At 39.6% G+C, this 24457-nt stretch overlaps 1 protein-coding gene across 4 annotated transcripts in view; it reads right to left on the reverse strand.

The window, feature by feature from the left end:
• Positions 1–24457, reverse strand: part of GOLGB1 (golgin B1) — an 80104-nt gene that overhangs the window by 2908 nt on the left and 52739 nt on the right. For all 4 annotated transcript variants that reach the window (XM_023755783.1, XM_023755782.1, XM_006090939.3 and 1 more), the window contains 7 exons: positions 21933–23844; positions 10975–11153; positions 8490–8652; positions 8163–8300; positions 3704–3847; positions 2606–2703; positions 2019–2153 (listed from right to left, as the gene is read on the reverse strand). In XM_023755783.1, coding sequence (XP_023611551.1) covers positions 2019–2153; positions 2606–2703; positions 3704–3847; positions 8163–8300; positions 8490–8652; positions 10975–11153; positions 21933–23844 — 2769 coding nt within the window. The remainder of the gene's footprint in view (positions 1–2018; positions 2154–2605; positions 2704–3703; positions 3848–8162; positions 8301–8489; positions 8653–10974; positions 11154–21932; positions 23845–24457) is intronic.

A 24457-nucleotide genomic window follows, 5' to 3' on the forward strand; every position in this document is an offset into this window, starting at 1 on the left:
ACAAGAGTTGTATCAAAGGGGCTGCAGGTAACAGCACATCTGATCAAGCATTTACCTATAGGGACACATGCTTTAATTGTGTGGGGAGAATGGAACGCTTTACTCTTGATTTTCCTCCATATGAAGGGTTATCCAGTAGCCTACTACTCCTGGCCTCACTTTGCAGGCCACACACTTTCCTCCCTGAGACCAGGAATACTTTAATCTGATTTTTGAGTCTGGGAAGAAAAACTGGAAAGCACAGCCTTGCTCCATCCTGCCTTGTTCCTCTTGAGAGCCAGGCTGAGTGTCTGTACTCCCATGTGATAAACTTTTCGGGGGCAGGTTTAATCTGGAACAGCATGGTCTATGGTACTATACAGTCAGTCTGTCTACTTCTAAAGGCAAGGCTGAGGAAGGATGAGATGTAGGTACTGGTGAGCCAAAGAGTACTGGCTGCTTTTATTATTTTTAAAAATATATTTTTTATTGATTTCAGAGAGGAAGAAAGAGGGAGAGAGAGATAGAAACATCAATGATGAGAGAGAATCATTGATTGGCTGCCTCCTGCAAGCCCCCCACTGGGGATCAAGCCCACAACCCAGACATGTGCCCTTGACTGGAATCAAACCCGGGACCCTTCAGTCCACAGGCCGGCACTCTATCCACTGAGCCAAACCGGCTACGGCAGTACTGGCTGCTTTTAAATTGCAAGTCCACTGAGTTCCGCACAAATACAGACGCATGAGAAGTTTTAGGATTAATCTGACAGTACCAGGCCTAGGTAGAAGTACTTGATTGGCTACCTCGATTTCCATTCTACATCAGGACCAAAGAGGAAATTGTGGAGGGGCTAAGCTTGGGTTAATGTGGCTTGTCCACAGACTTGAGAGTCACCCTGAACAATGCAGTTTCAAGTTGGCTTGGGACCAGTTAATTACACCTGAGGAAGAGATTTCCCCCAAAGGGCTGAGTTTCACAGATCTAAGCAAGTCCATAACAAGTGGCAGAGAAACAGCCATGGGTACACAGGCCTGAAAATGGCCTGCAGACAGTATAGCTGTGTGGTATCTCTCAAGAGCCCAGCCTCAAGGTTGCACACCAAGGCCCAAATGAGTGATGAAAATTAAGAAGCTGTGAATATGCTGGATGGGAAAGAAAGGTATCTCAAATAAGAGCTGCTCACTGGGGCTGCCGCCTCTGCCGCCTAAGCTTTGCAAGCCGTTAATATCACTCTCTGAGGGAAGAGGCAATATATGTAGGTGACTCCCACTGACCCCCTGATTATAATAAAGTGCCCGCTTTTAATGTTTCTTTTCATGGAAAGGGACACTCAAAATAATCGCGGCCACTCTACTCTCTCATGCATAGTGATTCTCTTGACTGGTGAGTTGGGAATAAGGAACTGGGGACACACAGCTGTCCTTCCAAATCACTTGGCACAAACTTCCCATAAGAAGCATGACGTGCTGTAATGTTCTACTTTCACAAGCGTGGGTTCTTCTTCTGCAAGGAAAGTCTACCCCGGCCTGTCACTGCCTGGGACTAGGAGAAGTGCAGGGTTAGGAAGTGCATTTGCTAATTCTTCTATTTCAGCTTTATAAAGTGATCTCTTAATCTTCCATATGTTTTAATCTTTGTAAAAAAAAAAATTCAATTGATTCAGATCTCAGATAGGGAATGGGGTTGCCATTTCACTGGCTCTCCAAAGAATCCTACACCTACCTCATATACTATATGACATATAGTTATTGTTAGGATATAAAAGATACCTTATTTCACCCCACATGAAATAACCTGTCAATAAATGGTAGATGATATTATTATTATTCTCTAAGAACAACTGCTTTGGAAAGTGCAGGCCTCCTAGATTCCAAAAGTAGTCTTCTCGCATGACTACAATGACCCTAAAGTCCCTGAGCACCCGTCTTGAGATGAGGATTACACCCTAATTATTCCTAAGTCTAGCTGCTGGAATGTACACGAGTGTGATCAGAAAGGACCAGAGGTGGAAACAGGTATCTCCCTCAGCCCTTTACCTTCTGATCTGCTCCTCGGCCATGGAGAGGGCAGTCTCAGCAGCCACTTTTTGGTCTCGCTCTTCTTCCAGCAGCTTCCTCAATTCGTTCACCTCCTGTTTAGTGTTGCTCAGCTGCTTTTGGGCTTCCGAAAAACTTCAGGACAAAAGGAAAACAAACAGCATCACTAGATGCAGAACCCAGTTGCTGATGCAAGGGATTCCAAGTTTTCATATGGTTATAAAGCAGAAAAACTTACAGAAGCTTGTTCAAACACAAATAAGACATTAAAAGCATAGATGTAGAGCAATTAAATAAAGATGAAGAAGATATCTTAAGAGATTTTAGGGATTGACTGAATAGCTTTCATTTGAATACCACGGAATTAGTGGGGTGTGTGTGTATGTGATGGTGCTACTGTTTTTGCTTTACAAACTTTTCATACTTAATTTGTTAGTTAGAATTATTACTATTTAATCCTCACATCAATTCTGCGAGGCCAATAAGACGATATATCAGATCCTTACAATGGACTCCAGTTCAATCTAGACGGCTGTCCAATTTCTGTGTATGTAATGCATGCTGCAGGGGTGCGAGCTCCTCCCTACCTTAGCTGTGGCTGCCTCAGTTCCTCAGGATCACTCTTCCTGTGAGCCCCATTCTTTTCCTGGGGAGCTCCTGGAGCAACATCCAAACTCGATGGCCCCTAGAAGAAGAATAAGCTTAGCAATTCAGTGATGAAAGTGCTTAAGAACCTGTAGATGAGCAAAAGAACTCACTTAACATCAAAGAGAATAAGAAATGTTGGAGAGGAATACGTGTTTGCAATTCTCTTCAAGTACAGATTTAGAAGTGAGAATCTTCAGCTCTAATACATTAATCTCCTACATAAAACTCTCATTAATTTTATTCCAGATTCCCATTCTTGAATCTCTTCTCTTAAACCTTAAAGGCTTAACACTGAATCTGTTTTCTTCCAGTGGAGGCTCACGAATTTTCCAGAAGCTACTCTGATCTTTCCTTTCTCAACAATCCCTCCCAAACCTGTTCTCCTCCTGCCATGCCCTATTTATCTCCATAATGATTTTCAATCTCCGCCAACTTCAACAATGAACTGCTGTCCACTGCCCCCAACAGCTCTGCCTATTTTTTAAAAAACATCTATTTGTATTGATTTCAGAGAGGAAGGGAAAGGAAGAGAGAGATAGAAACATCAATGATGAGAGAGAATCACTGATCAGCTGCCTCCTGCACATCCCACACTGGGGTTCAAACCTGTTACCCGGGCATCTGCCCTGACCAGGAATAGAACAGTGACCTTCTGGTTCATAGCTCAACACTAAACCCCTGAGCCATTCCGGCCGGGCAGCTCTGCCTATTTTGTTCCTCAGGCCCAAATCTCCTTATTTCTTGAAGCAAAATAAAAACTTTCCTAGTTTCAGGATTCTAAAAGCCTCAATCATCACTGTTTTCCACTCGCGTTTTATCTCCCACCACCTCACTCATCTTTTTTCTTTTAATCCCTTCAATTTTTCCTACCACTTATTCCCATTTAATAATTCCCTTCTTCTCTTTAACTTTCTCCCATCACACCTAATTAACCTTCAGCCTGCACACAGCAGCCTCGTTAATGCTGCCCACTTACTTTCTCATTGAAACTCAGTTTCATAATACTTTTCCCAGCCTCTCCACTTCTCCTTACTCACCGCCTGCAGCTCCTGGACCTGCTTCTCCAAGACCGTGCAGTGATTGAAAAGGTCACTGTAGTGCTGCTGGTTCTCGCGAAGACTCTGACTGGTATTGCACAGCTGAACTGAAAGGGTATTCTTCTCTTCGAGTAGTTGAGAAAACTGAAACAGAGGACGGGGCTGTTTCACTATAAAGAGTCCTCAGGCTAGCTGTCCTGAGTTTAAAGGATTTAATTTTTTTTAAAATGCAAGGCCTTTATTTCAATAATAGCAACAATAACACTGTATGTTCCTTCAAAGTGAGAAAACTCATAATTTTTTGACTGAGAGAGGAAAACAAGTTGGGGGAAGTAGCAAGAAACTTTATTTATGGTGCCCAGTACATTAACTGAAGAACCAGGAAGCAGAAGCCACAAGCAACCTAATAGAGGCTATCCCAGGTATATAAGAGAAGGGCAGTAGTTTGGGTCCAAGGTGAAGTTTACTAACAAATAACTATAAACCCTAGAGTTCTAGATGGCTGGAGATACAGCTGTCATCAAAAAATTCATACAATAATATTTCTGGGTAGATTTTTCAATGCTGTAAAAAGTTACAAGTGACCAAGAACACAGAATAAAAAATTACAATATGTGGTAGGAGGGGGAAATAGAATAGATCTTAATATGCTGATATACATGTAAGAAACTATACTGGGAGTACAGATTCTCACAGGTATAAAAATTTCAGTCATTCAATGCAGGACTCCTCTCTGCTACATGAGTGATGACAGGTAGTTATTCAGTCTTTCCTTGAACACATCCAGTGTCAGGGGCACTCACTACCTGACAAAGCAGCCCAATCCCTTTCCCACCATGTCAAAGACAGAAAATTATTTTTAATATTGAGCAAAAAATTTACTCTCAAGAGCGTCTACCTATTGATTTGAATTTGGTCTCCTGGAACTCTAATTCTAAGTCCTCACTTGTAGGTGTCAAGTTTTAAGTTTAGTAATAATTAACATCCAGATACATTAATAACCACAGAGATGTCTCTCTGAAGTACCCACTGTAGGACTGTCTACCACGTGAAAGGAGACTGGTGTGCCTAGCTGTGTGTTCAATCTCTTCCTGAGTATTCCTTGTTGTCAGTATTCTGGGTTAATGTTTAAGTAAAATAGTTGAATCAATGTTCAGAGAAAAGAATATAATACTTTTCTAGAGATAACATGACTGGCAAGGACATTTGCATATGGAAAACTAGAACAACAAATCCACATGGTATAACAAAAACATCTGCATAGCTAGAATGAAAAACATAATAACCTTACCTCTGAAGAGCAATGTTCAGTTTACAAAGCACTTTCAAAATTATTCTTTTATTTGAGAGAGACATTTATAAATGACAAACAAAGAGATGAGTAGTGACTTGCCTAACATCATGTGGCTGGTAGATGGCAGACCAGGACTCAAGTATGTTCTTGAGCTCTATCTGCTACCTGATGGTGCCCCAACTGAGAGTTCAGCAAGGAAGTTAAACAAGTTATGGGCTTTTCTTAGGAGAAAAGACAGTTAGTAAAGGAAAGGACAAACTAATTTGAAGACAGAGATAGCTTGGTATAATGACAATTACTGGGTTCTGAGGCAAGGAGTAACTTTCTCCTAAATAGGATACAAACCATACCAAAAAACAAAACAAAACACCCCAAAACAGAAACAAACAAAATCCCTCAGCATTGGAAAAAATCCCAACACTCTTTTCTTTGACATATCTAGAAGAGTACAAACCCCCTAACTGAAGAAGTCTAATTATTTACAATAAGCTACCCTCATATAAACCACCTCTACAATGTTTATATTATTCTGTCTGTAATAAACTACAGAGGTCCACAGGGGCTGACAAACTACAATCCAGGGCCTACTACCTTTTGTGAATTAGGTTAAGTGGGACATAACCACGCTACTTGTCTATGCATCGTCTATGACTGCTTTTGTGCTACAATTGCAAAGCTGAGTAGTTTTAACAGACAGAGCATTTACTATCTGGGCTTGCAAGGAAAAGTTTGTGACTTCTGCTCTAGCTCATAAGCTATTGTATTTCAGCATGTCTATACTTATAAAAGTGGAGGACAGCATCTAGACTATAGTATGCAGTAATCATTCCTCTCATATTTTCAAGTTTGCATTATATACGAACATATAACCATGCTTGTTCAAATACATATGAAGTCTGAGCATCCACATAAGAAAAGGGCAATGCCTTGGAGTGGAGCCTTTCTATGCTGACAGCCCATCTACTACAATCCCAATCTAGGGCCCAAGAAGCAACTCTTCCCGTTATCTAGGACCAGTTAGAGTGAGGCTCTAAGCTCACTGGAATGCAAGCTCCATAAGTGGCTATATGTATCCTCAATATCTAGCATATGGCTAGGCTCGTAAAAGGCAAATAATAGCTATTTGCTTGGTGAATAAATGAATGAATGATGCTAGAGATGAAGATACCTTTCTTACAGCTGATTTCTAAAGGAAGAACTCTTTGTCACCCAGAATTATGGCGACCTAAAGCAATGTTTCTCCTACTTTGTTAAGTGATATGTGAAGTATACCTCAATAAAGCTGTTAAAGAAAATAACTTGGATTAAGAGCCAGAAACCAGTCCATAAATAACTGAAACTAAAGTTTCTGAAAACAAGATGCACTTTTAATTACATAATATATACACATTTTCCATCTTTTTTTAAATAAAAAATACTATTTGCACTGTTTATAATAGCTCCAAAATGGAGAAACCCAAATTTCTTCAACAGTAGAATAGGATAATTATGGTATATGTCCACAATGCAATACATGAGAATCGAAAAATCATACTATATACAACAATATGGATGAATCTCACAAAATAAATGAAGCTACACGAAAGAGAAAACATGATTCCACTTACATGTAGCTCTAGGGGGTGGGGGGTGGTAGTGAATTGGACACGAGGACTTCCGGGATTTGGTATGTTCTAACTCTTGAGTGGGGTGCTGATTACACAGGTGTCTTCATTTTATGGAAATAGGCCATACCATTTATGATTTGAGTGCTTTTTTGTACGTTTTACTTCAATAAAACATTTACATTAAAATCTTTGCTATCTACTAAAATGACTTCATAATCTACTAATAGCACTGAATTGCAGTTTAAAATATTGTCCTAGAAAGATAAATGCCCAGAGAGAGAGTCACAGTCTAATGTTCAGGAGAGCAAATATAACAGGGTTGAGGCGGGATCTAGTTTATGGGGGGAAAAAGTGTTACAGAGCTTTGAAGGGTAGAACTTTCTGGAAATAACTGACTAGCTGGTAGGGGAACTGGGTAGGAGCTTCTCTGGAGCCTCTCTAAAAACTCCGACATAATTCCCCCAACAAAGAGTCTGCAATTTTACCAATTCATTTGGATCAACAAAATTTTTTTTTGTTTTGTTAATCCTCACCTGGGGATATTTTCCCATTGATTTTTAGAGAGAGTGGAAGGGAGAGAAGAGACACAGAGAGAGAAACATCAATGTGAGAAAGACACACAGATTGGTTGCCTCCCCAAAGGCCGTGGGCCAGGATAGAGCCTGCAATGGAGGTACGTGCCTTTCACTGGAATTGAACCTGGGACCCTTCAGTCCATGGGCAATGTTCTATCCACTGAGTCAAACCAGCTAGGGCTCAACAAAAGTATTTTTAAAATGTATATTTCTATGCCCTAACCTGTTTGGCTCAGTGGATAGAGCGTTGGCCTGCGGACTCAAGGGTCCCAGGTTCAATTCCGGTCAAGGGCATGTACCTTGGTTGCAGGCACATACCCAGTAGGGAGTGTGCGGGAGGCAGCTGATCGATGTTTCTTTCTCATCGATGTTTCTAACTCTCTATCCCTCTCCCTTCCTCTCTGTAAGAAATCAATAAAATATATTTAATTAATAAATAATATAAAATAAAGAAAATTTTTAAAAAATGTATATTTCTATGCCAAAGTAAATAGTGTTATCAGTCTCTTCGTGTCAATTAGTTGAATTTAACAATTATTTTAAAAGTACCTTCTACATAAGGCAGGCACCTTGCTTTTCTATGTACATCAGGGGTCCTCAAACTACGGCCCGCGGGCCACATGCAAATACAAATATTGTATTTGTCCCCGTTTTGTTTTTTTTTACTTCAAAATAAGATATGTGCAGTGTGCATAGGAATTTGTTCATAGTTTTTTTTTAAACTATAGTCCGGCCCTCCAAATGTCTGAGGGACAGTGAACTGGCCCCCTGTTTAAAAAGTTTGAGAACCCCTGATGTACATCATATTTATCTCAGACCAAACTCCTCCTAACACCTTAGGCAAGTTACTCTGAGAAAGGTAAAACTTCTGGACCCTAGGGTATGCTATAGCTGGAGCCTAGGTTTAATCATCATCTACTTACCTTATTGCTTCCGGTCATGGAAATAAGAAACTGAATTCCAGTCTAGCAGGAAAGACTTACCCTGCTGTTCAGTTGCTGAATTCTTAATTCCTTTTGGTGAATTTCCTTTAAGCTGTCATTGAGCTGAGTCCTAAGAAGTTCTGTCTCATAAACTAGGTTTTGTGGCCCTTCCAGGGAAGCTGATGTCTCTGGGGATGCCTGCCAGGATACAAACAGTGATGAAGCTTGTTCACACTTAATTCCTTCCCTCCAGAAACCCTGTCCCCCACATAGGAAGTCATGAAATGGCTTGCCGAACACTGACCGGTAGGCACTTAGCTTGCATGAAGCTGATGCTTCCTGGGTAATGGTTACTTCTGAGTAGCAATCTGCATTGGAATTACTCACCTGCCTTTGGTACTGTACTTTGAGGGTCTCAGTCTGGGAGGCAGATCTCAATTCCCTCATAAGATTTTGCAGATGACTGATCTGCTGATCTTTATCTGAAATAGCCATAAGGTACTGTTCTTTCATTCTCCTCTCATGTGTTTCCCAGGAATTCTTTTCCATCCTAGGAAAACATGAAATAATCACAGCAAAAATATACTTCTGAGAGAAAGATGAATAATTCCGTATGTACCCTGAACTGTCACCATCACCCAGTGGTAAAGAGGTGCCTCTCTCTGACTGACCCCACCCCTACTGCAGTGTCAGTGGAGAAAACAAGTGAGACCTGGACATCCATCTCCTCCATGACAAGGTAATGAAGTGCTCCTCCCTGTCCCTGCAGAGGCAGTATCAGAAGAGGCCAAGAGGAAAGTTTGGGCTTCGGGCACTACCCAATGGTAACAATGTGCCACTCCCCCAATCCGCTTTCTGCAGTGTCAGGGGAGACTGAGTGAGGAGCCTGGACTTGCGACACTGCCCAGTAACGAAAGTGACCTTCACCACACCCCATAGTGATGTCAACGGAGGCCGTGTGTGGAGCCCGGATTCCTACTCTCACCTAACAGTAACGAGGCAACCCTCCCAACTAATTGTGCTGTCAGTGGGGTACAAGTGGGGAGACGAGACTTCTACCTCTTCCTGGCAATATCAGGGCACCCTTTCTCTCTAGAGCTATCAATAGAGGCTGAGTGGGGAGCCCACTGGCCTTCACCCTCCATCTGGCAGTAAAGTGGCAATGTTCCCCTTCCCCTGCTGGTGTGGTATCAGTGGAAGTCCACTGAAGCAGATTTAAATAAGACTCCAAGTCATAATTTCCAAAACTAAACTCATCATAATAAGAAACAAGTATGTCAGGAAAATCCCAACTTGATTGACAAAAGAAAACAGATTACAACAGTGAGATGACAATGTTGGAATTATGTGACAAGGATTTTAAAGCAGTCATTATAGAAATATTTCAACAAGCAATTACTAATACACTGGAAACAAATAAAAATAAAGGAAGCATCAGCAAAGAAACAGAACATATAAAGAAGAACTGAATTTTAGAACTGAAAAATACCATATGCAAAATAAAGGGCAAACGCAATGGACTCAATAGCAGACTGGAGGTGATGGATGAAAGATATCAGTGAAATTAAGAACAATAGAAATTGCTGAATCTGAATAAAGAGAAAAATAATCAATGAATTATATTAATCCAAATTTAAAAGATCTTGTTGAGAAGGTTGAAAGGAAAGCTGCAGACTGGGAACAATATTTGCAAACCACATGTCTGACAAAGAAATTGTATCTAGAATATATAAATAACTCTCAAAACTCCACAGTAAAAAATTAACAACTTAAATAGAAAAATAGACAAAAAACATGAATATACATTTCACCAAAATGGACAAATGACTGTCAAATAAGCACATAATAAGATGTTCAACATTATTAGTTGTTATGCAAATTAAAATAACATTACATATCTGTTAATATCAAATGCTGACAAGGATGCAGCATTTAATATTGAAGCTGGATCACTCATGTATTGCTGGTAGGAATATAAAATGGTACAGTCATTCTGGAATATAGTTTTACAGCTTTTTAAAACATTAAACATTACACTTACCATACAACCTAGCATTTGCACTCCTGGGAAATTATCTCAGAGAAATGAAAACTTATTGTCCACATAAAAATCTATATACAAATGTTCATAGCAGCTTTGTTTACAATAGCTAAAAATTAGAAACAACACTCATGTCTTTCAAAGGGTAAATGGCTAAAAGCAATACATTCATACCATGGAATACAATTTGTTGATAAAAGAATAAACTATTGATACACTCAACAAAGTTGATGGCATTATGATGCATGAAAAAAGCTAATTTCAAAAGGTTACATACTGTATAATTCCACTTATAAAACATTCTCAGAATGACAAAATTACAAAGCTAATTTCAAAAGGTTACATACTGTATAATTCCACTTATAAAACATTCTCAGAATGACAAAATTACAGAGATGGAGGACAGATTACTGGTGGCCAGAGATTAGGAATGAGAGGGTGGGAAGCAGGGAGAGGGAAGAGTGTAACTATCAACTAGTGGCATAGGGGACATATTTGTGTTGATGAGACAGTTGTATATGTGGGTTGTGGTGGTAGTTACGTGAATCTACACATATGGTAAAACTGCACAGAACTATACACATATAAATACTTGAATGAATGTAAAATTGGTGAAATATGAATAAGGTCTTTGAATCATATCAATGCCAATTTCCTGGTGTCAGTATTGCATTAGAGTTTAAATGTGACCATTAGAGGAAACTGGGTGGAGGGTACATGAGAACTCTGTGCTATTTTTGCAACTTCCTATATATAGCTATAATTATTTCATAATAAAAAGTTAAAAAAAATAAGAAAACTAAAAGGGTATAAAAGCAGAGACTATCATACCTGAGCTGATGCAGCTCATGCTGCCAGGAGAGGTTCTCCTGCCTGAGCTCTTCTTGCATAATCTGAAATGTTTTTGTCTTATCTTGATACTCCTGAAGTTGAGCCTTCACTGGACGTAACTCAGTGATCTCCTGGTTAATCTGTAAGTATTGCTGCTGCAGATTCTTCAGTTCCTTCAGCTTTAACCAAAAGGAAAGTAAAGGGTGATTCATCACATCTCATTCACCCAGCTATAAGTCATCAGCAGGTCCCTACTAAGTCAGTCAGACACCACACAGACTATCAGCACCTAACAGTTCATTGACATATCACTGCAGCATGAATCCCTAAAATGGTGAAATACATGCGGCCAGGCTTGTGGGAATCACCACATGAAGCTGCCATCAAGGCTGCAGGGCCTGACCATTCCTGCAACTTCTATTCCTTCCTCCCGCCCCCCTCCCCACGCCCTATCCCCTGCTCCAAGGTCCTAAATTGACTCGATCTACAACTCTGATGTGGGATAGACATAAGGGACTGATAGCTTCTTTGTGAGTGGTAACTCCCTAGAATAAAAAGTATAAACGCAGACTGCTTTTTTATTTATCCATGTGCCTGGGTTATGGATGTCAACCTTTACTCTAGCTCATCTGATGACTATGATATGAAGAAGGCAGTGATGCCCATGCCCAGTGGTTAAGGGCACTTAGGCTTTGAAATCAGTTATCCTGTCCACACAGGTTGTGATCCTATACATGTTCCTCACACCCTCTAAGCCTTAATTTCCATCACCTATAAAATGAAGATAATTACAGTACCTCTCATAAAATTATGAGAAACAAAAAAATTAATGTGTTACAGTTAGTGGTGATGATGATGATCATGATGATGATACAGTAATGATGGACTTGACTCTAATTAACAGAACTGCCTTTCTACATTCCAGAGATATCTTTAAACTCTTTATCCCCAATACTCATTAAAAGCTTGATAGTAAGAAAAAATGTCAGGACATCTGAGCAAAGAGGGAGCCTTGAACACACATCTGTTTCACCCACTTCAGAAAGTCACTAACGCTACAATAAAGGCATTATTTTTTAAAGCATAAAACACAAGAACAGAAAGAACAAGAGAGAGGTCAGCAGCAACAGAATTAATTTTGGAAGCTGAAAAGCAGATGCATAAGTGGTAAATGACTTAACAGATGTGGAAAAGCCATATCTTAAGCTAGCAGTAGGGAAAGCCAAGAACCAATAGAACTTACTCTGCAGAATCTTCAAAAGGCTCAGGAATTAACAGCACCAGGTACCTCTGGAAAAGATGGCGATGGGAGTAAGGAGGAGGTGGCTGAAATAAGGAGGATTAGATGAAAGCTGCTTAAGAAACAATTGCATCCCTAAGTACCCTCCTCAGCTCCACACTTTTGTTACCCTGATAGATAACTAGAGTCTTATTCTCTGGAGAAGGTAAAAGAAGTGTCTCTGGACTATGAAACATCAGACACAGCTGAAGGTAAGGACACTGGTCTAAAGCAAGGGTGATCAAATGAATATATTCTTTAAAAAAAAAAATTAAAGGGAGAAACCAAGATGGCGGCATAGGTAAACACCGGAGATTGCTGCCTCCCACAACCACTTCAAAAACACAACTAAAAGATGGAACAGACATCATCCAGAACCACAGGAAGGCTGGCTGAGTGGAAATTCTACAACTAGAAGGAAAGAGAAAAGCATACCGAGACTCAGAGGAGGTGCGGTGCAGAAGTAAAATACAAAGGTGAGGAGGTGCATGCGGAGAGAGCTGGCGGCTGAGGACACGATTGTCTTTTGCAATCGGGAGGGAGTCTCAGGCTCTGAGCTCCAGTTCTGGGCGAGTCTCTGGGGACCCAGACTCATACGGGAGAAAAGGGACTGTCTGGCATCGGTCGGAACTCAAGGGCAGCTTTCTCTCGGAGGCACTCGCAGAGATTGCCAGAACCTCTGAAGGCAGGACTGAGAACAGCCATACTGCTCGCTCAGCCCGCCCTGTTGATCCCCTGGGACCCCGCCCCGCCCAAGCCCTGCACGGAGGCTTTTGCATATGAAAGGCCCAGCCCTTTGTAATCTGAAAATTACTTAACAAACTGCAGCTGCCCCAAGGCCCCAGGGCAACTTGCATCACTTTACAGCTGGCTTCTGCTGGGTAGCCTCAGGCAGAGGCTAGATTAGCACCTCCTTAGAGATCCAAGAGCCAGTGTACCCAGAGGTCAGAGTGGGACCATCCAGATTACAACTCCTCAGATCCATAAGTGACACACTCAGGGGGCAGACTCAGTGAGCACCAGAGCCCCACTGAAGCAAGTCTTGCCCCATAAGGGTGTCTTCAGCACAGAAGTTCTCCCACCGTAGACACAGCTGATTCTCATAGCCAATTGGCCTGGAGGTCAAATCCTCCCAGTGTTACCTACAACAATCAAGGCTTAACTACAACAAGACTGTGCACAAAGACCACAAGGGGGTGCACCAAGAGTGTCTACCTCAGGTAATTGGGGAGGCTGAGCCACCGGGCCCTATAGGACACTTAGCACAGAAAGCCACTCTATCGACACAGCGAAGCATAAAAAATGCCGAGACAAAGAAACAGGACACATATGACAGAAATGGAGGAAAGCAAACTACTGGATATAGAGTTCAAAACCACACTTTTAAGGTTTTTTAAGAATTTTCTAGAAACCGCCGATAAACTTAATGAGACCCTCAAGAAATCTAGTGAGACCCTCGATGTTGTGATAAAGGACCAACTAGAAATTAAGCATACACTGACTGAAATAAAGAATATTATACAGACTCCCAACAGCAGACCAGAGGAGCGCAAGAATCAAGTCAAAGATTTGAAATACGAAGAAGCAAAAAACACCCAACCGGAAAAGCAAAATGAAAAAAGAATCCAAAAATACGAAGATAGTGTAAGGAGCCTCTGGGACAGCTTCAAGCGTACCAACATCCGAATTATAGGGGTGCCAGAAGAAGAGAGAGAGCAAGATATTGAAAACCTATTTGAAGAAATAATGACAGAAAACTTCCCCTACCTGGTGAAAGAAATAGACTTACAAGTCCAGAATGCAAAGAGAACCCCAAACAAAAGGAATCCAAAGAGGACCACACCAAGACACATCATAATTAAAATGCCAAGAGCAAAAGACAAAGAGAAAATCTTAAAAGCAGCAAGAGAAAGACAGTCAGTTACCTACAAGGGAGTACCCATACGACTGTCAGCTGATTTCTCAACAGAAACCATGCAGGCCAGAAGGGAGTGGCAAGAAATATTCAAAGTGATGAATGCCAAGAACCTACAACCAAGATTACTTTATCCAGCAAAGCTATCATTCACAATTGAAGGTCAGATAAAGAGCTTCACAGATAAGAAAAAGCTAAAGGAGTTCATCACCACCAAACCAGTATTATATGAAATGCTGAAAGGTATCCTTTAAGAAGAGGAAGAAGAAGAAAAAGGTAAAGATACAAATTATGAATAACAAATACACATCTATCAACAAGTGAATCTAAAAATCAAGTGAATAAATAATCTGATGAACAGAATGAACTGGTTATTATAGAATCAGGGACATAGAAAGGGAATGGACTGACTATTCTTGGGGGGAAAGGGGTGTGGGGGGTGGGGGAAGAGATTGGACAATAATCGTGCACCTATGGATGAGGACAGTGGGTGGGGAGTGAGGGCGGAGGGTGGGGTGAGAACTGGGTGGAGGGGAGTTATGGGGGGGAAAAAGAGGAACCAATGTAATAATCTGAACAATAAATTATCAAAAAAAAATTAAAATTGATTTTTTAGAGAGAGAGGAAGAGGGAGAGAGAGAAAATCATCAATGCAGGAGTGGAACATCGATCAGCTGCCTCCTGCACACCCCCTACCGGGGATTGAGCCCAAAACCCGGGTATGAGCCTGACCAGGAATCAAAATGAGGACCTCTCCTTAAATGGGTCATGCTCAATAAATTGAGCGACACCGGCCAGGGCGAATGTATTCTTTCTGAATGCATGAAGCTTTTCCCCTACTCAGCTTGGAGAGTGCTGGCATACAGGCCTTTATCTTCCATGCAGAAAATGATAAGCTCTTCTCTAGAAAATATGACTGTCCCAAGAGGAACTAAAGACACCAACATAGGGACTACCCACAAAAAGATCAGCATGACTGCCCTGCAATGAAACTTGGAGTTGGTAAGCCCCTCTCATAAGCTTTTGAGACCCTTCCCTTAAACATAAAGAGTAAAACAAGGATTAACCCTCACCTGAAGAATGGCTATTATTAAGATAAAGGGGGAAATGTAATATACTCAAAGATTTAAGAGAGAACATAGGAGCTTAGAAACATTAGAGCAGAAATAAAAATGGGGATTAAAAATGGCAGCAGAGTAGAAGGATGCTGCACGGACATGCTCCCAGGAATAAGCTGGAATTACAACTGAAATACGGAAAGGCTCCCTGAATAATCAACGAAAATCTCAGAGGAGAGAACCCTGATACCCAAGGACCAAAAGTGGAGACTGCATAGAGAAGGGTAGGAGGGGTGGAGGCACAAAAGGACTGGCCAGGCGCCCACAGACAGGAACTGAAGTCCCAAAGAGATATCTCAGCTATGGGGGGTGAGGGGGAAGGTGCCACTGGGAACTCTGGGATCTAATCCCCAAGCTAGGCTCCCCAGCAGAGAGCACCAAATCTGAGGAGGATACCCACACAACATCTAGCTATGAAAAGCAGTGGGGTACTGTCTGCCAGGGAGTGGCTGATGAAAGTTCGGGCACCCTCTTGAAGGACCAAGGCACAAAAATTCCCTGTGGATCCACCCACCTTTTGCTCTGGCAGAGGGAGGGTGAAGTGGACTGGAGATGTGAGAGCAAAACCCAGGACTGGGGACTCAGGGAATAGAGCTCAGAAGGCAGACACCCCAAGTTTCCTGTGCTGAGTCATTCCCTCATGCAGCAGAGGACATCTTTCCCACATAGACATTTGCCTTGCCTGGGGGGAAGACAGTCAGACACACACCATTGGAAAACACCTTGTCCTAAGGCCACGTAAGATATTAAAAAATAACAATTAGCCTCCAGGCAAAAGTAACTGCCACACCCAGTTGAAAAAACTCTCACCACACCTGAGGATGATTGCTTGGGGGCAATTCAAGTAGGAATCCTATTACTCTGTAGACAGAGGCAATCTCTGGAGGCTTTGAGTCTTTGCCTGATCCAATTAGTCAGAAACAGCCTTCAACACTGTCCTGCACTAGAGATTGAAAGGTGTAGAGCAGCGGTTCTCAACCTGCGGATCACAACCCCTTTGGGGGTCGAATGACCCTTTCACAGGGGTCGCTTAAGACCATTGGAAAACACATATATAATTACATATTGTTTTTGTGATTAATCACTATGCTTTAATTATGTTCAATGTGTAACAATGAAATTGGGGGTCACCACAACATGAGGAACTGTATTAAAGGGTGGCGGCATTAGGAAGGTTGAGAACCACTGGTGTAGAGTATCTACCTAAAACATAGTCATAAACTCAAACAGACAACCAAAATGAGGAGACAAAGAAACAACACCCAAATGAAAGAACTATAGAATTCTCCAGAAGAAGAGGTAAATGCAGCAGAGAAAATGAAATTTATCTGAAACAGAGTTCAGAGTAATGATGGTAAAAATGCTCAACAGTATGAAAAAAGATATAGTAACTATGAAAAAGAACAGTCTGAGATAAAGAATGACATAACACAAAGAACACATTGGAAGGAATACACAGCAGATTAGGGGAAGCTGAGGATTGAATCAGTGAATTAGAAGACAGAGTTAAAATATAACTCAATCAGAGAACCAAAAAGAAAAAGCAATTAAAAAAACAGGAGGACAGCTGAAGGGAGCTGTGGGACAATGTGAAACATAACAGTATTAGAATAGCAGGTGTGCCAGAAGAGGCAGAAAGGGAGAAAGGAATAGAGAAGGTGTTTGAAGAAATAATGGCAGAAAACTTCCTTAACTTGGTAAAAAAAAAAAAAAAAAAGAGTCACACAAGTTCAGGAGGCACAGAGAACCCCAAACAAGAAGAACCCAAACAGACACATCATAATTAAAATGCCAAAAATTAAAGACAAAGAGAGAATCGTAAAGGCAGTAAGAGAAAAGAAAACTGTTACCTACAAAGGAGTTCCAATAAGGCTGACACCTGATTTCTCATCAGAAACTCTATAGGCCAGAAGGGAATGGCATGAAGTACTCAAGGTAATGGAAAGTAAGAATCTGAGACCAAGATTACTATATTCAGCAAGGCTATCATTCAAAATAGATGGTCAAACAAAGAGCTTCCAAGACAAAAAGAGCCTAAAGGAGTTCATCACCACCAAGCCAGCAGTACAAGAAATGCTGAAGGAATTGCTGAGAAGAAGAAACAGAGAGAGAAACCTAGCCATACAGAATTAAAATGGTTATAAATAAGTTACTCTCAATAAAAATCCTAAATGTAAATGGATTAAATGCTCCAATCAAAAGGCAAAGGGTAACTGAATGGATACAAAAACATGACCCAACTATATGCTGTCTACAAGAGACCCAACTCAAAACAAAAGAAACACATATGATGAAAGTGAAGGGATAGGAAAAAATTTTGCATGCAAATGGAAAAGAAAAAAAAAAGCTGTAATAGCAATACTCATATCCGACAAAAGAGACTTTAAAATGAAGGTCATCACAAGAGACACAAAGGTCACTACATAATCCTAAACGGATCGATCCAACAAGAGGATATAACCCTGGTAAACATATATGCACCCAATATAGGTGCACCTAAATATATTCAAAAACTTCTAGAGAACTTTAATGGAGAGATTGACAACAATATAGTCATAGTAGGGGACATTTTCAATACATATCTTTTCTTAGGGAGCTAAAGGATGATTGATTCCATCAAAATAATGGCACAAAATCAAGACAAGAGAGACATGTAATGCAAGAAACAGAAGATCTAATAGAGGAGAAAGGTGAAAGGAGATATTCTAGGATGAAAACTGTGTCCTAGGAGTACAAGGCAACTGGTTCATATAAGAGCAAGTCAGAGACTCTTGGAGAATTTTCTCATCAAGATGAAATTGATAGGAATAAACATCTTGAGAGAAAATATGAATAAATAGCAGTAAGTCTTGGTTTAAATTACACTGATAAGTACAAAGAAAACTAAGTAAGTTAACAAAAACACAGTTATTAACTCTAGGAAAAACATGTCTCAGCTCTAATACCATTTATAATCATAAAAATATAAACTGTAAATGTTGATTTAACCAAACTTAAAATTAAATTACATCAGGAGAATGGAGAAGGAGTTGTATACTGAAAGTGTGTGTATTTACAGTGGAAGCAGAGGTAGTAAAGAGAACTGAAAAAAGTTGATACCTAATCTAAGGATAAAAAGCCAAGATACATTATAAGCATATTTAGATACTGAGGAAACACAAAATAATTAGCTAACAACAAATTGCCTTGGGAGAAAGAGAAACAGGTTGGGAGTGCTACTGTTGGTTTTTCTGATCAAACTGTAGAATTCAGTGACTTACTAAATATGTGTATATAACTTTTTTAACCCAAAAACTAAAATAAAAATGTTTTTGTTTAATTTTAAAGGGAAAATATATTCTTTATGCAATCCACTCACTCCTGTGATCCAGATACTCTAAATGTTATCCTTGGAATAGACCAGATCATCAGAAAATGTAAAACATTTTTCACAGTAAAACACATTAATGTATTTACTGTAGAGAAGTAAAGGATACTTCAAAACTTCATAGTGTTCTTTCTCTGGAAACAGACAAGACATTTTTTACAGGCCTCAATACTTAAAAAATAACTATTATTATCTTGAACAAGTAGTATTTCTTTCTTCCCCTTTCCTAAAATATGGGCATTCCATTCATGCACATGGTTTTTAATATCCTATTTCTGATGGCTGCCAGAAAGCTCAGAGCAATTAGTGGCCCATAGTTCTAAGAAAGAGTATGGGACAGTGTGACATCTCCTTGGAGCATTAAACTTATTCCTGGTTTATTCTTTTTCCTTCTACCCTCATTTTCTCTTCCTTCCCAGTTACTGTATTATATTATCTTGAAACACTGTTCATATCTTTATATGCTACCTCAAGTCATTTTTAGAATGAAGTGGGTATAGATAAACAAATATATAGGTACCTCTAGAGATATGCTCTCTACTATTTAGGTAGGAATTGTGTAAGTGCTCAGTTTGCTTAGGGAAAAGTCCTAAGGAAGTTTAGACAGATATACAAGTTTTCAGAGTTGTCTAAAATGTCCCAGTAGAATCCCATGGGCTAATTCTTGCCACTTGGACTCTCAGACTTTATTTGGGGAAACTTCCTCTTAACTAAGTAAAGAAGAGAACCAAAGCAGTCAAAGTCCCTTTCAGACCTAAATCATCTCTGGGTTGGTCCTGAGGGAAAGGGAGAATAGGGTAAGCAGAGGTGATAAAATGTTGGCCTAGACTGAAAGTTTCAATGGATAGAGGTTGAAATATGTTATCTCCCATATTTATCCACATGCAGCCAAATAATTGAGAAACTAGAAACTTCAATGCCCCCGAGACAGAATGAGAACAAGATATGTGGAAAGGAAGAGTTGATGGGACAGATAATATATTCACAAAATATGCAGAAGGGCCTCAGCAAGTCAGTGAACCATGTATGTAGTGTTATCCACTGAGTCACACTGTCATGTGATTTATAACCTGCCTAGGCTTTATGATTCTTTCATGGCAGATGTAAGTCTCAGTCTCAAAAGCTCCCATAACTCCCTTAACATGATAGTTTTACAAAATGAAGAAAATAGTGTTTACAGGAACAACCATAATATAGGGAATGATCACCAACTGCTGATTATCATAAAATTAATTAATTACCCCTATGCTAAGGACCATGGGATATATAAACGAGTTAAGACGTGGCACATATCACTAGGAGGTTGCAATCTAATCAGGGAAATAAAAAATAAGTGTGAAGACATTAAACACACATAGACACACAACACACACAATCAAGGAATTATGGGACAAATGAAAAGAAAAGTGCCATGGAAGTAAAAACAGAAGGTAATAAACAATCAAATGATCTGGAAATGTAACCAAAGAGGATTTGAGCTCTGGGGTGATTTTTAAAGAATGGGTAATATTTTCCCCAATAAAGAAAATGGAGAGGACATTTTAGTTGAAAGAATGGTAATATAGCTAAGTAGGAAGTACTAGATATGATTACTGCATAATGAGTAGATCAGTTTGGTTGGAATGAAGAGTATAAGTAGGGAAACAGTAAAAGGGAAGACTGAAAGAAAGAAAAGGACAAACTATAGGGTCATAAGTGTCAGACTAAGAGATTTGAATTATAAGCCTCATCTAGAGATAGCACAACTTTTACAGGTTTTTGAGTAGGGCAGTAACAACAAAGTAGTTTCAGAAATATTTAGTCAGCAGTGGTATATACAATATACTCTAGAGGTGACAAATTTGGAGCAGCAATGTTACAACAGTTTAAAGATAAGGTGTTAAGGACTTATCCTAACATGTTGATGGTAGAAAGGAAAAAGAAAAATTTAAGTCATATTAAGAATAAAGAAATTATAGACCTTGATGACTAAATGAAATAAAATTGTACAGTTATGAGCCTTAGGGAACAGAGGAATATCACTATGAATATAGAAACATGGAAATTTTTTTAAAAGCCAGCTTGGCTTGTAAATATCCAGCAGATAACAAAGAGGAACTAGTGCTGAGAGATACAAAGGTTAGTCTCTAGTGTTTATAATAAATAAGAATTGTAAAGCAATTCAATGAATGAAAGAGTTAATTCAGAATCTATCCTGACAGCTTCCAGGAAAAAGATTTTGATTTAAAAGATAATTAACACCTGGGTGGTATCAATTACAGCTTTGAGGTATATACTGCCCTGATAAAAAACTTTTTTGCATCTACATTCTGAAAGCAATGATAAAAGATCAAGCTCCTAGGACAAAGTCAGCTGAACTCAAACTATTTTAAAAATATAAACAAATATACATAAATTGTGTTGATGTCAAAGCGACTGCTGAAGGGTGGGAGGCTTTGTTCAGAGAACAAAAAGCAAAAAAACTGTCTATAAATACTGGATATTAATGCAATATGAATGAACACGTTGCCTACAAAGAAAAAGAAAACTGCATAAGACTTTATAGTTAAGAGAATGATCTTTTCACTAAAGCTAATCTTAAAAACTAGAATTTTCAGATTCTGTCATGGGTCACTTTTAAAATGGAAAAATCTAGCCCTTTTTAAAAGCTTTTACGTCCTATTTGGCCTAAGTACATGGGCTTGACAGAGTTAAGAAACTGTCAAGAAAGTGAAGATAGTAATGCCACAAAGTAGAATCCCCTGGACAACCTGGCTTGGCTCATACAGTTCCAGTTTTGCCTCTGAATCTTGATGACCTGGAATTTTTCAGAATAAAAGATTAACTACTGGCTCTTACTAACAGCAGCAGAATTTAGAATTAGAAATCCTCCTTACTTGCACTCTGATTGAAAAAGGTTAGGTATGACAGGAAAGTGAGTAAATAAAACTTTACTAGTCATTTATTGACTATTCTAGACAAATTCTAGAAACATTTACATGTGTGTTGTGTGTATAAAAGATATAAAATAGCTCTCCATTTCTTAGACGTTTTATAACCCATGGAGAGTTTTATGCAAAGGAAATTTGTAATTAAAAAAAATGGTAATGACAGGTTTAAAGTAATTTAAATAATGTTTCTGCATTTCTCTAAGACCAAACAGAACCTGTGGGATATATAATACTGCCCCTCAGTGCCCAAATAATATGTAAAATAATTGTGTGTTTTTCTTTAGAAATTTAAATTTAAAGAAAGATTCAAAAACTCTCAAGGATCAGAAAGAGAAAACTACACACTCACTAGTCGGTCTCTGTCATTCTGGAGTGATGACATAGCCTTTTTTAAACTTTGTACTTCAGCTGGGCTGGTTGCAGGCTGGGCTGCAGACCTCTGCTTTCCTTCCTCGGTCTTGCGGAATTTTTCCAATTCATTCAACAGGTGATCTCTCTCATTCTGTAGACTGACTACAGCCTTGGAAAAGGACTGCACTTGGTTGTAAGAAGCTTCTAGTTGTGAGGACAAGTGAAGCAGTTGCTCATCTTTGGATAAAAGCTGTTGGTTAAGTTTCTCAAGGTGAGGCAAGCTGTCATCCTCAGTGGAATTCACTGGAAAGGCAGCTTTAGAAACAAGTACATCTCTCTCTCTGCTTAAGTGTCCCTGTTCTTTCATCTGTGCCAGTTCCTTCAGACTGGCATCATATTTCCTTTTCAGTTCATCAAGCTCTTCATTGGCATGGTCTCTACTATTTTGTAGGGAACTCATAGACCTTCCAAAAGACTGGATTTGTGCTGTGAGATCTTTATTTTCTTTGGTGACCATGAGTAATTTCTGTTCCATCTCCACTAGATCTCTCGCTAGCTCTGCCACCCTCTCTTCTGCTGTTTCCGTCTCATTCCGCATTATCCCTGCATCATGATGAAGATGCTTTAATTTCTTCTTCATTTTATCTTCAATTTCACCTACTTTCTTGGCAGCTTCCATCTGAACATGAACCAATTCCTCTTCCAGTTCTGTAATTCTATTTTGACAGGAGGAAAGGGTAGTATTTAACCTCTGTACCTCTTCTTCTTTTACTTTTAATTGGGCCTGAAATAGTCCTAAAGTGCCTTCTTCTTGCAAGGCTGTCAACTCTCTCTTTAGTTGGGATATAGATACATTCAAGCTCTCAACCTCTTTAGATAAATCTTGTTTCTCCTCCTGTAGGGCAACAGAGGACCTCCGCAGTTCCTCCTTTGCTTCCTCAGACTCCTTCAGTTTTTCTTCTAATTTAGCATACTCATTTTTCAGCTCCTTATTCTTCTGAACTTGAGCTTCAATGAGTTGTTTTTGCTGGTAGTCCTTGCTTGATATCACTTGGTTCAGGTCTTCTCTGTATTGGATCAGTTCTGCATCTAGCTTGGCATTTTCAGAATTAAGATCATCCATGTGACTTCTCAAGCATCGCATTTCTTCCTTAAGCTTATTATTCTCAGCAGCAGCCTCTTGGATGAGTTGGTCTTTTTCTAAGATTACAGAGAGATGTCGCTCTTCTAGTTTTTGGTAGTCACATACTATGCGGTCTCGGTCGTCCTGGAGAGAAGACATAGATTTAACGAAGGAATTCAACTGAGCCTTCCGCTGCGTGTTTTCCTTCTTGATAGACTTCAGTGTTTCAATCAGCTGATTGGTTTTGACAACAGCTTTCTGGTTTTCTTCTTCTAAGACAATATTCTCCTCTTCCTCCTGGGTCAGCAGCTTTTCCAATTCTTTAATTTCTTTATCATACTGCTGATGCAGTTCAGCAACAGCTTCTTGGATTGCCTGTTCCTTGGCAGAAAGCAGGCTTATAATCTTCTGCTCTTTCATGTTGATTTCTTCGTGCAGCCTACTGGTCAGTTGTCTGGAGGACTGAAGATCAGTCTCTAGCTGTTCATAACTGAACTTATAATTTTGGATATCAGCCTCTTGCTGCTTTACAATCCCTTCCAAATTTTCATTATTTTCTTTACATTTTTCTAAAGAATTATTTAAATCAGTCCACTGGTCTCTGAGAATCTTAAGTTCTGATTCTAATTTAGCTAATTCATTCTGAGAATTGTGATATAGATGCCGCGTCTCTTCCAACTGGGACAGAAGTTCTTTGTTTTCCCCCTGCAGAGTATCCTGTACTTTCTGTTGAAGTTGGATCTCTGTCTGAGCTTTGGACTCCCAAATCTGCCTGTCATGTTCAAGTCTAGAAAAAAAAGAGAAAAGGTCATAAATTAAAGATTTAAGGGAAGAACTACTTGATGCCTAAAAAACACAAATGACAACATATACTCAAATCTACAAATGAGTATTCATAATTGAAGGTGTTCATCATTTTAATGAAAAGATATTAGTTCTACCAAATGCTCTGTATTACTGTATTAAAGGTATATTGCACCGCATGATTCAGGTATTTAAATTAAACTCCAGCCTGGCCAGCATGATTCAATGGTTGAGCGTTAACCTATGAAGCAGGAGGTCAAAGTTTGATTCCCAGTCAGGGCACATGCCCAGGTTGTGAGCTCAATCCCCAGTGGTGGAGCATGCAGGAGGCAGCCAATCAATGATTCTCTCTCATCGTTGATGTTTCTCTCTCTCCCTTTCCCTTCCTCTCTGAAATCAATACAAATATATTTTAAAAACACACATTTAAATTATAAATTCCAAAGTATGTTGCTTATTTAGTGACATGGTTTTAGACACTTTAGAAAGTAATACTTTCTACTATTTTGCTTTACTTTGCTCTAGAAAAGCTAATGGCTGGCCCCTTAAAAAATACTCTTGCCCTAACCATTTGGCTCAGTGGACAGAGAGTTGGC

The sequence above is a fragment of the Myotis lucifugus genome, unplaced genomic scaffold (assembly GCF_000147115.1).
Source record: "Myotis lucifugus unplaced genomic scaffold, Myoluc2.0 scaffold_84, whole genome shotgun sequence".
Lineage (NCBI taxonomy): Eukaryota > Metazoa > Chordata > Mammalia > Chiroptera > Vespertilionidae > Myotis > Myotis lucifugus.